Below are 14,843 nucleotides of genomic sequence, written 5' to 3'. Positions count from 1 at the left end.
TGGTGGATATGACATGTGTCACTGATAGCGACACAAAAATAAAAAAAATATATATATCACAAAATGGAAAGAAAGAATGAGGCAAAACAAGACATTCAGACAAGGGCGGATAATATAGAAAACTGGCGTCATACAAAATGTTTTATTCTCATTGTCACGTTTAATCGGCTCTCTATCGGCATTGTTTATTCTTCAATTTCTGACACTGCCTGCGGTGTCATTTTTATCTCCCACCTCCGTGCTTGTCTGTCCTTCAAAAATTTTCATATTCCTTTATATTTTACGGTTTGCAATGCATACGAAACACTCTCCTCATCCGGCGTCAACCGAACATAATAAAATTCTTTTTTTTTTCGGCGATAGTGTGTGAGGGTGGACCGAGTCTCCAATGACCGCTGGTGGTCATGTAGATCCTGGACTGTTGCATGCACCGTCAGAGAGCTCGTAAATATATACTGAATATAGCTGAATGGCAAGGAAAAGGGGGGAAAAAATACTGGCAAACTTTTTTCCAAGAGGCAGGGGTAAAAAACAAATGTCGGTGAAAAAGAGGTTGTACCGAACTTCCTGGAAAAGTTGTGCCCAACCGGCCGGATGTAGTTCACGGATAAAGCCCCCATGTTCGTGTTCTTTCAGCCCCAGCTCTTTCCTCACCCTGAATATCACACTAGACCAAGAGTTAGAGGGAGAGAGAGGTAGGAAGAAAGAACGAGTGGAGAGGAACCGCAGGCGCCTTTCCGCTGAGCTGACGGTCCCCAGGGCAGGGGTTTGGCCGACTAACGACCGCGAGACCCGTAAATCAGGAAAATTCGCGGTTGTCCCCGAGCAATTTTACGGTTTAATCCGGTAGACGCGCGTTGAGAGACCCACTCACGGGTTTAACGAAGTGCTAGTGAGTTAACACAATGTTCGTCCTTTTTATTTCATTTCTTTTGTTAAATATATATTGCCAATGAAATATGAGAGAGCTGAATTACAACGTCATTATTGTAAAATATTGACCAACTATCAATCAACGATGGGCATAATACACTCAATGAAATGTGTACACAGAAGTACCTGAACCATAATTAGCTTCTACTGAGGGTAATGTTCAGTTTGCTAAACGTAATTTATGCTCAACACTAATATCACGTCTAGTGGTGTTTTTTTTCTTCGTCATAAAAATCGACAGGTCGTTTGAAAGAGGCGTATTTTAGGGTAAAATAACAACGCAATGTACGCTATCACAAGCGCAAACAACGACTTCTTGAACATAATTTACGTTTATGTTTTTCAGTTTTCAGTGGAAATTTCTTTCTTGTAAACAGAGTGAATTAAGATCGAGATGAGAGTATCGGACATAATTTTTTTTCCGTAAATTCAGTGTGTATTTATGCTCAGGATGAGATGGATGTACATAAAAGTGGAAAGAACTGGAGATCGGTAGATAGTAGCAAGATTAAATTATGGATATGAGAGCACGATCATGAATATTCATGAATCTTGTCGGAAAATAAAGAGTAAATATTGAACATTCTATGTTGAAAAACTTACGCAGTGTAGCTACTTATCCGCCATTCCCTCGAATTCATTATTTTAAAATGCTCGGGAAATAAAATCATTTCTTGTATAAAGATAAGCAAGAAGATGAAAGCAAAGCATCGGAATTATGTCAGCAGATTCGAGGAGGAATAGCGAGAAAATTTATCTTCATCATTCATAACAATTCGATCATTTTCACGATTGATTCTTCTCAATTATTCAGTCGTAAAAATATTTTTAGAATTAACACATGATCCAGTAGAATATCAAGAATTGCCGGGGGAAAGGTAGTCCCATCGACTATCGTTCTTTATGCATGACTGATTCGATTATACCCGAAGATATGAATTCATGAATTTTAATACAGTGGCTCACAATTTGCTGGGAATTAAAAAAAATCTTAATAAGGTCGAGGTAGCTGTGGACAATAACGTAATGCGGAAAATGACATTAGGTTTTAATGACGATGTGGCCAGGCGGGGTGGGAGATAATATGAAATAACGTGAGAAAACAAGTGCAAAAGTGAGAAAATCCATTGGATGGTGGGTGGTGCAAAGGGGATATTTTGATATAAAATCGCGTGACCAGTCGACCTGAGCCGAACAAAAGGTTTCCCCATCTGCAAATCGAATTAAATTCTCAACTGGCACGCTATTCGGGATTTTGGTACACCAGTGTATAAAAGGGAATGGGTCTGTACCATGAGACCCAAGTGAGTTGCGGAACGTATTTCCGAAACCATCGCCCCGCGTCTCACTTCAAACAATAAAGCTTGTGGTCGATTGTCCCTCGTACTCGAGATCAGAGTAACCCAACGCTATTCCCTGGCACTCCTTTGTTCTTTTATGAAACTTACATCGGCTTATTATCAGCTTCTGATATTGGAAACCGACGGATAGCGGCCTCATTTATTTCTGCTGTACGAAATTCAATTACTCACGAAATTCAATTGATAACCGTAATTGTTTTCTAATTTTCAATTACCAACGGACTCCACTCGATTTTGATATTTAAATAAATTCAACAGTGAGAAGTAACCACGGATCAGGGATATTCTGTCATTCAAATACCTGAAAGCAATCGAAAATAAAAGAAAATAAAAACCGAGGGAAACTCCATCGAGAAGAAGACGTAGGAGAACGAAGATGTACTTCAACGATAGCAACATAATCAGCCCAATGCAGGCTTTTGTTGGTGGAGTTGGTGTAGGTGGAGTTGGGTGAGTGCGCCTGATTATTTCTTTGATAATCACTCGGTATTGTGTCGAACGAAGGAAAAAGAAGTGAATCGAAAGAAAGGGAGTACGGTAGAATGGTGGGGTGAGTAGAGAGGTAAGATCCTTGGCTACGGTGGATGGAATTGGCAACTGGCTTGGAGGGTAACCAAGTAGACTAGGGAAAATTAAAGCGAACTTGGCGATAGAGCGAAAAGCATTGGAGGGGGTAGGACTGGGTAGAAAAGAGTATAGAGTCAGTAAAAGTATGAAAAAAAAAAATCATGAAGAAGGTACATGGAGGGTGAAATGGAGCGTAATGTTCCAGGCAGCACTCAATGTCGAGCAAGTCTGCTAACGACTGCTCTGTACTTCCACTGTTTGTATTCAGATGCTCCAGGGCTAATCACTGGGTATTGTCCAACAGTGGTAATCCAATCGAGTTCAATTTTGTGATAGACATCTAAAGCCCTCATTTGACCAGACAGCCCTCGTTATTAACCTGTCCATCGATGACAGTATTCGGAATAGACACTGATAGGTGAATTATTTTTGTATCCTAGCTTCAGTGACTGGAGGTGATCATTGCGGTTATTCTGTTTTATTCAGTGACATTCCATCGAGTGGAAAGCTAGGCAATGTAGTGAGATTTTCTACAGTGGTTGGTAATTTAGAATTCAGTTAATTGGGTTCATTCTGTGCTTCATTAGTCGCTGATATCGGTATGAATAATTAGCCGATTCTCCCTGCGATGGAAAAAATTCAGTGGGGAAATTCAGTTGACGGATACAGGAGAGAGCAGGATTATGTAGGACTTATATAATTTTCCGAATATATATAGATATTCCCAGGGGAAGCATGTATGCGATGGCAAGATTCGATCGGATTTGTGTTAGTTCCTTCTGAGTCGTTCGCAAAAAACTAAGATTCCGATATTGGTACACCAGAATAAACATCCGAAATGTTTGGATTCACTGGTGGAAGTTTTTTTTTATCCCGTTGCTATGACACGACGTTCACGCCAATGTTTGGATACAAGAGACGAAGTGGGAGACTAAAAAGACTGTGGTCGCTTCTGGGTGGATCCCCCGAGAATATTCGGCTGATGTAATTCGTTTTTAATTACTGGTTTAAAAGGAGTCGTGTTAAGTTTGAAAATTTGAAATGTTTTAATGAATGTATTGAGTGAACCTGGACGCGTAATGTAGTATAGGAGGAAAAATAATTTTTACGACAGTTTTCAGGAGAGAAAACAGAAAATTTTTCTGCCATCATTATTGTCAAAAATTAATGAGTGAGTCCCACGATAATGACAGTACCATATATTTGAACCTGACCCATTCACCCAAACACCCGTTGCGATAAATTTATTCCCCAACAATTCTCATCGAGATGAGCCGCAAGAATGTGTAACCAGCACGATTTGATGAAACCACAGTCTGTTCCTCATCCTCCACCACCTCCTCCCTCCCCTACCACAATTCTGTCATTCAACGGACACTCCATTGAACGTAATTTTCATCATAAAATCATTCTGATTCTATGGAACATGACTATTCAAGGCTGGTGTGTTTGACGTTGATTCAATTTAACGCATAAATTGTTGTAAACTGCATTGACCGCAATATTTCATTGATTCCCCTGTATTTTCAGACAAGTCCAACAGATGCAGGATCGATTGCTGGGTTGGAATATTCCACCAGACCACTCTGATCTCGTTCATCCCTACTGGCGTGGATTTCTAGCACCAGGAAAATTTTGGCACATTGGACTGTCTTTGATTTACTTCATGCTAATGGTTCTGTCAATTGTGGGTAATGGTTGTGTTGTATGGATATTCAGTACGTAAGTACTTAGCGTTTAGAAACTGTTTTATCCACTATGTAGCCATTCATAGCTCAGGTGAGTTCCTTGCAGGTCAAAGTCACTGCGAACACCTTCGAATATGTTTGTGATAAACTTGGCAATCTTCGATCTGATAATGATGTTAGACATGCCAATGTTTCTCGTAAATAGTTACCTGGGACGTCCTATGGGCTGGGAACTTGGTTGTGATCTCTACGCTGCATTCGGAAGTATCTCCGGTATTGGTTCAGCAATAAATAACGCTGCAATTGCTTTCGATCGATACAAGTATGGAAATGAATTTTGATGGCATTTGACTGCAGTGTTGGGTTGAATAATGACATTTTATTATTATTTTTGTTTGTGATAAATCAATAGGACAATTTCATGCCCAATTGATGGTCGTCTGAATGGCAAACAGGCAGCAGTTATCATTGCTTTAACCTGGTTTTGGACTATGCCATTTACACTTCTCCCTATGTTCAGAATATGGGGTAGATTTGTACCAGGTAAATCATTTTATTCTCAATTTCAATTGAATTTAATATCACGATGTTAAGTACATATCATCCCTGAAATATCACGTTTTACGGTGGAGTATAGAAGGCTTCCTGACCACCTGTAGCTTTGACTACTTGAGTGAGGATCAAGATACGAGAGTCTTTGTTGGCAGTATATTCGTGTGGTCCTATGCTATTCCAATGTGTTTGATTGTTTTGTGCTATTCACAACTAATTGGATCTGTCCGTAAGCACGAGAAGATGCTCCATGACCAGGTAATGGCATTTCCATAGACATTCCATGAAAATATTTCACAATAATTACTCACCACAGGATAGCTCCAAATTTCCCATTAAAATTTCCCTTTCAGGCGAAAAAGATGAATGTGAAGTCTCTGCAATCCAATCAGGACAAAGAAAGAAGCGTCGAAATGAGAATTGCCAAGGTTGCATTTACAATTTTCTTCCTCTTTGTTTGCTCATGGACCCCGTACGGAATCGTGGCTATGACAGCTACCTTTGGCAATCGGTAAGCTGTCAGAATGATAATTAGAATTCAATGAGAATGATTAACGACGTTATTTCCTATTGATGATTGATTGTATCAGGGATGCACTGACACCGTTCTCAACGATGCTTCCGGCATTGTTCGCCAAAGCTGTATCTTGCATTGATCCATGGATATATGCCATCAACCATCCAAGGTAAATTTTTTTTCCTCCAGTCGTTGGTGTGATGAATCTCAGCAATAAGTAGACAATTTGAAAATTATATTTCAGATATCGACTGGAACTACAAAAACGTTGCAAGTGGATGGGGATTCATGAGCCAGAGCCAACTCACGATAATACATCAGCGGTTACTGAAAAAATCACTACCGATGAAGCATAAGGAATTTGTTACGCTGCTGAGACTAAAATATCACCTGAAGCTACAGTGATCAACAATGATACTCAAGGATACTGCATTACCAACCACCACGATTGCAGGCTCCCATGAGTTTCTCGTTTCTGTCACAATTTTTTCTCGAGTCACCTCAGGCAGTCACAAAATTCAATTTCACATGAATAATTTGTCTTTATCGATCTAAATGTTCACTGCTCCTTAAACAATGAATATGTATAGCAACAAATTAGCATTAAATGATTGGAAGCATTCCTGGGAATTCATTGAATCCTTCAAACGCGGAGGGGTTCCGATGGCTCGGCGATTATTGATTTGTATCACTTGGTGTGATAGCAATGTGCTGCCATCGTTCAGTCAATACAGAACTCAGTAAGTTCAAGATCAATGGATAATAGCATGTCTCGGTAATAGTGTAATTGATCATCCTCTTTGGTTGGTAGCAGTACTGCGACAGGTAATTAAAATCTCCATTTATCCTCGATAAAGTTGAGTGCGCAGTAAAGTGAGAAAACTCAGGTGAATTGACATCAACCTCTTCAACTTTATGCGCGGAATAGCTCAAGCTATAACAGCAAATTGAAATTGCTCGAGGAGCAATTTGCATTTCGATCAATGAACATTTCTTTCATTATCGTGTGTAGACCTCGGTGGATGACGCGTATACCCATTGGAAAACAGAGAATTAACCACTTCAGACCGGTGTCTATCGCTTTTACGATCAACTACTCGTAAAACTACCACTAGAATGGGTTACCATGCACGGAAAATCTGCATATCACCAACTGACAGCAAGAAACATTACAGCTGTCAGATAATGTTTCAGTGAAATTGAATGACGGATATAGTCACGACGACAATGTTTCAGTTTAGGGGGGCGTACCACTAGGCTTTTGCCATAAATGACCCTGGTAATTTGTCATGAAGGTGGCCGAACAGGAAAATGATTCTAGTATTTTAGTACATGTTTTCAACGACAAAATCGGTTTCCGACAATCCAATTTTGCTTTCATTCAAATGCTGTGGATTTGGCCTGAGAAAAAATCTTTGCACGAAATCCGAACCGTTGGAATGAAAATGATATTCCATGGAATTAATTTCAGCACAAAAAATATACTTAATAAATGTCAGAATTTTCTCTCTCCGGGATGTAAAGCATCTTCGTTATTCATGTGAACGGTGTGGGGTGACAAATTGTAATTTCAAAATCATTGGAATTGTGGCTGAACATTTCTCCGAGTTCATTTATCCAGTGAATAATTTAATACTGAAAATTTTTCATCATTCCAGGTCACCTCATTTATATCGGCGTTGACATTTACTTCAAATATTTAAAAATAATCTATTGAAATTTCTTCAACAATTTCGTTCTCATTCGTAAGAGTTTGCTATTCTTTAAATTCAATTTCTTTCTTCATATTTGTTGTGACGACGACTTTTCCTCATGTTTTTCAGGTGCGAAAGTCCGGCGATTTAAATCCCTTGACATTACCCACCGAGCCCTCTCCAACCCTTCCATCACACTTCGAAAATATTCCACGAATATCCAAGATGAAAGCCGAACGGTAGTCGTTAAAACCACCATAAAGATCATGTTCACAGGTAGACGATTTTGCTTCTACAAAGATGCGCCTTATTCGTCCAGGAAGTGCAGTCGTTAAATTGTTCAAAATGAGGTCGGTACGAATTTTCGCAACACGTTACAGCCCCCTCCCCTACACTACCAACTGAAATAATCCTCATTACTCCCCTAGATATATATTTCCAATTAAAACCAGTCGGAAAAACGAGGTGATTATCAACCTAAAGGTGTGTGATATGGAGGGAATTAATGAGTGTCGCATAGTTTAATTTTACCAGGCAACTGAATAAGTTATATCTGCAGGAAAATTGTTCACCATTGAAGGCAAAATCTTTCAGGTCAATACACAATTATACAATACTACCCAGATATACATATATATATTTCCAAAGTGTCATTTGTTTCTCGCCTATTGGACGACCTTATCGTAGTTTACGGAAACAAAACTTCGCAGGGTCAACTTCCATTCAACTGGTATTCTCTCCCTAGAAAGGGCGGGAACCCTTAGTATTGCTCTGTGAACAGGAAGACCGAGTTTATCGTTGAGTAATAGGAGAATAATTCTGGTCTATCTACCAGCAAAAATATGAATAGACCAGAGAGTTTCGAATATCCTGGATTGTTGTGGTACCGGCCAGATGAGTTTGAGTACCAACGAGATATTCCAATTTCCCCCACAATAGAAAGTGAGTTTCAATTACCTTCCATCTTGATGTCTCATCCTCCACCATCACAACCCCTCCCATGACACCGTATTCTTCCCGCGAATATATGAATTGGGCAATGACACGAACTCCTAGATTTCCAATCACCAGCACTCCCTGTTTATTTCTCCCCATTTTTTCCCTCTCCCTCTTTTCATTTTGTTGCAATTTCATCACCAAAAGATCAAGGGAAATATCCCGCGGCTGCTATCACTCGTTGTTTGCCATTGGTCCCGACTGCTCGAACTCATTTCCAGTTTCCTTCAACCCTCGACTATCTCACTTCAACTCCCACTATCCATTGCATCTTTTTTTTTTCACCCTCCTTCATTCGACTCCCGCTGTACAATCAAAGTTTTCTACCCCGAGTGTCATGGACCAATGGGAAAGCACTGAAGCAAAAGGACGAAGAGTTTCCAGTGAAAAGAAAGCGCGGAAAATTCGAAATGGCCCTGAAGTCGTGATTAGGTGTCCCTGTCAGACTCAAAGTAAGAAAAAACGTCTTCAACAAATTAAAAATGTCATCGATAAAGCAAGGGAAATTGGAAAATGTCTGATTCTTCCATGTGATGCATTGAACAATGTGATGCAATGCTGTTTCTTATATATCGACCAACTCAATCCTCTTTCTTCTATCATTTCTTCAATTCACCCATCGCTCCTACGAATATCCAGGAAAGAGACAATGTCCGAGATACATCCACGTTTCCATTTCCTGAGGTCGCACGCCACGACCAGTTATAGATGTTGAAAATTCAATTACGCGGGATTTATGGCAGGGCCCCTCTGGCATATTTATCGTGCACACCATGCGACTACCGCTACCACAGTGCAGTATAAACCCAGTGAAAGGGAGAAACGAGATGGGGAATGTAAAGGGCTAGAGGTAAAACGAGGGTGCAGTGGGTTACACGTGCATTGGTCTGTTCCAGACAGCGTGCACCCACCACGGCCGTTACCTTTTCCGGTACATCAGAAATTGAATGGGATTCGTGCAGGTTCTCCTGATAGTCCGACTGTCAATCGTCTCGTCCTGCCATAAAAAATAATAACAATAATGGGGGGGGGCGGGAGCGGGGCGACGGGATCATGCGAAAGACTCCTGATGAAAATACATCAAATAATTTCCAGTGAAATTTGAAAATGCCAATTGACCATCACTTTACCCCTCTGATCGTATACACCGAGTCTATCTTCCTGACATATTCTGGAATAGCCTCTCCCATCTCCTCGCTATCTCATTCACCCGGGAACGAGAGATGGAGTAAAAAAATAAACAAGAGAACTCAGCTTTAAACAAATATTACTTTTTTTTTCCAGCAGTACTCGGTCTCCTCGGGCCCATTTCCCAACTAGGACTTTAAATTAAACCAAGCCATAAATATTACTCTTATCAGTTGCGTTTCACCACCTTGTTAAAACGTGCCTATCGATTTTCTCAGGGTCCTTTCCATACAGTCTCAACAGTTCTTCAACAACCAACCAGAGTTCTGGTATCATAGGCGACCACTCGCTGTACACATTTGATCAATTGCATTTCCTCAGTAATTTTTTATTCACTTTCTCACTCGCACAATTTCCTTCTGTATCTTCACAACGACACAGCAATGCGAAGCTGTTCAGCCATATAAACGGGGTAGATGACGCCATTGCTAATTCGACGGGAGAATTTCTTGTCGCGACACTCGTAGAATAACTTATACATATTCGTCGGAGCAAGGAACTATAGAACAATAAACACTATTGGGAAATTTCTCTAACGCTAACGCACACTTGGCACTCGACATTATCAATCTTCCACAGCACTCGTCGTTTCCTGTAGAAAAAGCCTTTTCGAGGGTTTCGCATTCGTCAAGAAGAAGAGAAAAAAAAATTCAACGACAATGGAGGTATTAAATTGACTCGATTAGACCCAGCAAAATGTTATGTTCCTACAAATTACCTCCATCTCACATACACCGGACGGTTGGAATAAGGGAGAGGGAAGTGGTGGTGAGAGAATAAAAAAAAAATATACCCATTAATCACGATCTCACACGTTTGCCGGCACATAACATCTATGAAGATGAATTGTATTAATTTAAATACATTACACACCGGAAATATAAAGAACGACTAGTGAGTAAAATACTTCACTTATTTCCTTTTTCCGCGGTGCGTGGGCAGTAAGGCGAGAGGGGGGAGGGAGCGGGAAAGGGTTGAATGAAATGAAGTGCACAGAAGATGAAGGGATAGAGTCAAAGTTTAGCCTGGGCAACGACCGACGATAAGAACGTTTCAGCCAGTTGAGTGTGCCCTCTCAGGAGAGCCCACTGGCGTCGGCTAAAGAGTCGAAATTCTTCTGGATATGAGAGAGACAGAGAATATACAAGTGTACTAAACATGAGGAGGAGAGAGAAAGAGACATGGTATGGGTACAGTGTCTCCAGAGAATGCTAAAGGGGTAGGTAGAGATAGGTTCCCATGCGCCCGTGGGATACCAGAGCTTTTTGGACAAAACTTTTTCGTTTTATGTATACATATATACACGTATAAACTCGACACACCGGCAAATGTTCCAGAGGCAGAGAACGCTCGAGTGAGCTTGAGTGTGTTGCCATAGAAACTGTACGAGGTGAGGTGAGAGGGAGAGAGTTAAAGGGTGAGGGAGGGGTGTAGAGCATGGCAAGTGATGAGGGGCGACGGGGGAGGGGGTGCTCTGATGGTTCGTAGCTGGGATATTTGCAACGCTCTATAGCTTGGCGTGTGACCCTCGACACGTCGCACACTTAACTGTCCGGAAGTAAATGTCTACGATCGAGATTTGCCTGAGACTGAACGAGGTTGAATTGAAATCGAAATGGCCGGAGGAATGAGGAGTGAAGAAGTGGGATTCCAATTCAATGGTGGGGTGGGGAGAGGGGATGAGGAAAGGGAGACCCCTGGCCTTGGGTTCACGATGTATATACGTACTTCACGTGAACGATTGCAAGCTCCTTCAGCCCAGTGACTGTGGCAGGTAGAGAAAGAAAGCTCTGAAGCTCTGAAAAATTTTGCGAATGTGGTCCAGGAGAGAAGAAAAGAACGAGAAGACAAAAAGAGAGGGAAATCGATGGAAAGGAATGAGAAAAAGGCAGTGGTACAGATAGAAAATGGAATGGAGCATTGGAAAAAGTTTCTCGAAGGATCTGGAAATAGTTGTTCTGTGTCCTATATTTCATTATTGCGGTGCAGAGTTAAAAAGATATGTATGAAATGGTTTGGGTGTATGGGAGTAGGGGAAAATCTGTACATAACTGTGTTTTCGTATGATGCTCAACAGACAACATAATCCTTATTCAACAACGCGCACGGTAGTCTAGAGAGGATGACGGACTCTCGTTCGTAAATGCAAGTCTGTAAAGCTGCTTATAGTCTTGGTATTTTCTCTCAAGTGATTCTGAAACTTGACCTGTTAGAGGAGTATTCAATAACAGTGTCAGAACACTGGAAGAAATTGTGAGGAAGTGAAGTGTTGGGAAAAGCATTTTATTCTTTATATTTTGAATTGTCCGCCGGTCAATCCAAAATTAAAGAGAATTATGAGGACGGCTTCATCTGGAGATGATGACGATGATTAATGTTAATGGGGTTATTCTGAGTTTTTAGAAAATCCAGGGAGAAATGAAGAGGGGAAAAAAGGAAAATATTAAATGTTCTATCAATACGGAGCTGAACGGAAAAGCGAAACTGTGTCGAAGGTGGAGACCGGAGATGAAATGAGAATCTTTGATAATATTGCTGAGATCAAAGGTTTTCCGTTTCCTCCGGACATTTTTCTGGTCTGATTCGAAGGTATTATACATCCATAGAAATTGTCTGTATATTGTCAATATACACCCATTGAAACTGGATATTATTCAATCAACTTCACTGCCAACATCGCTTATCTATTGGAACGATTTCAATACTTTATCAACATCGTTGTTATATCTAATGTTCATTACGGTGCGATCATTAACACAAACCATTATGCTTGAGGTGTTGCAGGGTGCAAAGGTATATAGATATCTTTGCCTGGGAATTGTGAGTAAACGCAAACAGCTGCAGTGCCGCGATACACGTAAACTTATTTCCACATGAAACTATTTCAACTTCTACGACGGTATTCCCAAGACAGTGAAAGTATATCAGCACAGAAGATTATCCGCTTGTATTGCAGGGCGTACGTATGCCAATGAACACATTAAATTTCAAGTTGTATTGAATGTTGGATTAATTGGAAATATTATCAGACTCATAAAGATATGATTATCCGATTATTATATTTTGAAGTTGACATTTTGAGAGCCTTGAATGTAAAAGGTGAAAGGTGAAATTATCGGTAAAATTAAACACTGAATTTCTGGGTGAGGTTGTACCCCTGCACATGCAGTTAGAATCTTTACAAAATTTTTTTTTAATGGAGAAGGTGTAAAACCCACTTTACACATTCGTGCAGAGCACGACTTTGCAATTTTATTTTAGATAAAACGATAATTTCGAGGAGAGACCGAGCATGGATATTAATCAAGTTGCAGGATAGATGACGTGTCTGAAATTTTCGGTTGAAAGTGAACTACGATGTCTGATATAGAAAATCTAGCTAGAAAACGTTAAAAACGTTGAAAAAACATTCTGTATATTGCAAACAAGTTGTTGGTGAAACGTTTAAACATTTAGTCAGTTTTCAAGCAATTTTGACGTGTGGAATACTGATGAATATCAAATACACAATTTTGATAGTTCTACTGCGGAAATTCTGTGGAAAATAACAACCAACAAATTGTAGTATACAGTCATAGCAGAAATCTCTCCTACAATTCTCGGAGGGTCAGGATGGACGATGGTGAATGATAATAACAGTGAAAAATTGTAAAAGTTTAAGCTCAAGACAGAAGATTTGTCTTTCCAGTAAATTTATCGCTGTAACCAAGGTTTAGGTAAGTTTCTTGGAATTTTGAATAAACTATTACACCCACGGTCCGAATAAACTTCAGTCCGTTTAACTGAGTGTCGAAGAAATACAGGAAAGAAAAAAATCCAATAAAGTAGAGAGACCATTGATTTTGGAATTCTATGGATTCTCTTGTCGACATGATCTTGTGAATATTTCACTGGAGAGGAGAGAAAAAAAGACGAGCTTTATTGTCAACTACCAAATGATCGTGTACCCGGTCAGTCTTCCATTCCCGAATCTTTCTCAGGGCTCGACTACATAAAAATCGATATCAACACCTTTAACAACAATTAACTTATGGACACCTATATCAAGGGATCTTCTGCCACTGTTCACCCAACAGTGTATTTCTCACAACTATGTATTTCTTTCAGCAGTCTAGTCTGAACCGATTTTACCGAGACATAATAATCGCCAGTATTATGCACTGTATCGTTATACACATCAGAAGTCGGCTATGGAAGTCGAACGATGATGCGAACACTTCCAGCTGTTCGATTTGAAATTTTAAGGGAAAATTTCTAATCGTTTGACGTTTGCGCGAAAGAACTTTGATTGGGGAGGATAAGAATGTCTTGTAAGGAAGGAAGGAACTAGAGTAGACACAAGAAAATATTTGGAAGTATGTCAATGGTCGTCGGGGAGAACTAAAATGAAGATCAACAATGTTTGTATCGATCATCGACATAAATAGGGTTCCCATCCACATAGAACTTTTACGGCGTTTCCTAAGAATGAATCTGATCGAGGGCAGTTACACCTCACTTTTGATGCTCAGTCCATTAATATCCCTCGGATTTTTCTCCGCGTTCTTTTGACAGTTATCCCCCACATTTTTGTGAAATGCGTCAAGTAACCCCAACCACTATTCCAATCGTTCAGCCCCAGAATTGACAAAAACGTGGGTCCAACCCTGACAGCACACTTCCGAGTCTTGATTCAAAGCTTTCTGACCTTGACATCAGCTCAGACTCGATTCCATTAGTCCACTCTGGATGTTCGCAATCAAAATCCTCCTCAAATCCACCCAATTTAACAACCACATCCACTGGGATTTAATAGTCAAGACTGAAAAACTGTACGAATGATCGAAAAATTTTGGAATTTACAGGATCCACCTCATTAAATTTCTACCCCTGCGGCATTTGGCTTCCAATCGACACTTCTTCCCTCCATTAAAACCCTAGACACCAATTCTGTGCACTCACAATTTCATATTTCCTTCTGGTATTGTAAAAATTACATTGTAAATTCTCTTTATCTTTCAATCCAATCGATACGAATACAAAACGTGTTGAAATTCACAGGATGCAATGCTGCGGGCCGATGGATTGGTAAAAAGCATTGGGCAAAAGGAAAAGAGAAGAAGAAATATTTATCCACAGGGGTGGAGCGGAGACCAGAGGGGAAGAAAGGCTAGATAAGAGTGATTCAACGATGAATCTGCCTGACGGATTTCTTCTCCTCCTTCCCTTCCTTTTTTTTTTTCAAGACACCCTCCAGCGACATTCCATATAAGAGCGACAGTGAAGAGCATGCGCACAATAAGAACTATCGTCGGGAGTTTCCCCCACCCCCCTGAAGCTCAGTCAAGCCCCAAGCTCTGTAGGGGTG

The 14,843-nt window shown here is 40.3% G+C and overlaps 1 protein-coding gene across 2 annotated transcripts; it reads left to right on the top strand.

The window, feature by feature from the left end:
- The first annotated feature begins 2,232 nt into the window (after positions 1-2,232).
- LOC135164222 (opsin, blue-sensitive) lies at positions 2,233-6,238 on the top strand. 2 transcript variants are annotated; one of them, XM_064124374.1, is made up of 9 exons: positions 2,233-2,444; positions 2,553-2,744; positions 4,392-4,583; positions 4,656-4,871; positions 4,962-5,092; positions 5,187-5,359; positions 5,455-5,612; positions 5,692-5,787; positions 5,863-6,238. In XM_064124374.1, exons 2-9 carry the CDS (start codon positions 2,671-2,673, stop codon positions 5,972-5,974), a joined length of 1,152 nt encoding a protein of 383 aa, XP_063980444.1. In that variant the 5' UTR covers positions 2,233-2,444; positions 2,553-2,670; the 3' UTR covers positions 5,975-6,238. The 2 variants fall into 2 exon arrangements, with proteins under 2 accessions (XP_063980444.1, XP_063980445.1); XM_064124375.1 differs by having other exon boundaries at positions 2,233-2,483.
- The last annotated feature ends 8,605 nt before the right edge of the window (positions 6,239-14,843 follow it).

Source organism: Diachasmimorpha longicaudata, chromosome 7 (assembly GCF_034640455.1).
Source record: "Diachasmimorpha longicaudata isolate KC_UGA_2023 chromosome 7, iyDiaLong2, whole genome shotgun sequence".
NCBI lineage: Eukaryota > Metazoa > Arthropoda > Insecta > Hymenoptera > Braconidae > Diachasmimorpha > Diachasmimorpha longicaudata.
Note: the sequence above shows the minus strand (reverse complement) of the source record. Positions and strands in the feature narration are given on the sequence as shown.

Coding starts and splice junctions, on each gene's coding strand:
- LOC135164222 (XM_064124374.1), top strand. CDS start 2,671: ATGTACTTCAACGATAGCAACATAATCAGCCCAATGCAGGCTTTTGTT. Junction 2,745..4,391: donor GTTGGTGTAGGTGGAGTTGG/GTGAGTGCGCCT, acceptor CTGTATTTTCAG/ACAAGTCCAACAGATGCAGG. Junction 4,584..4,655: donor GTTGTATGGATATTCAGTAC/GTAAGTACTTAG, acceptor AGTTCCTTGCAG/GTCAAAGTCACTGCGAACAC.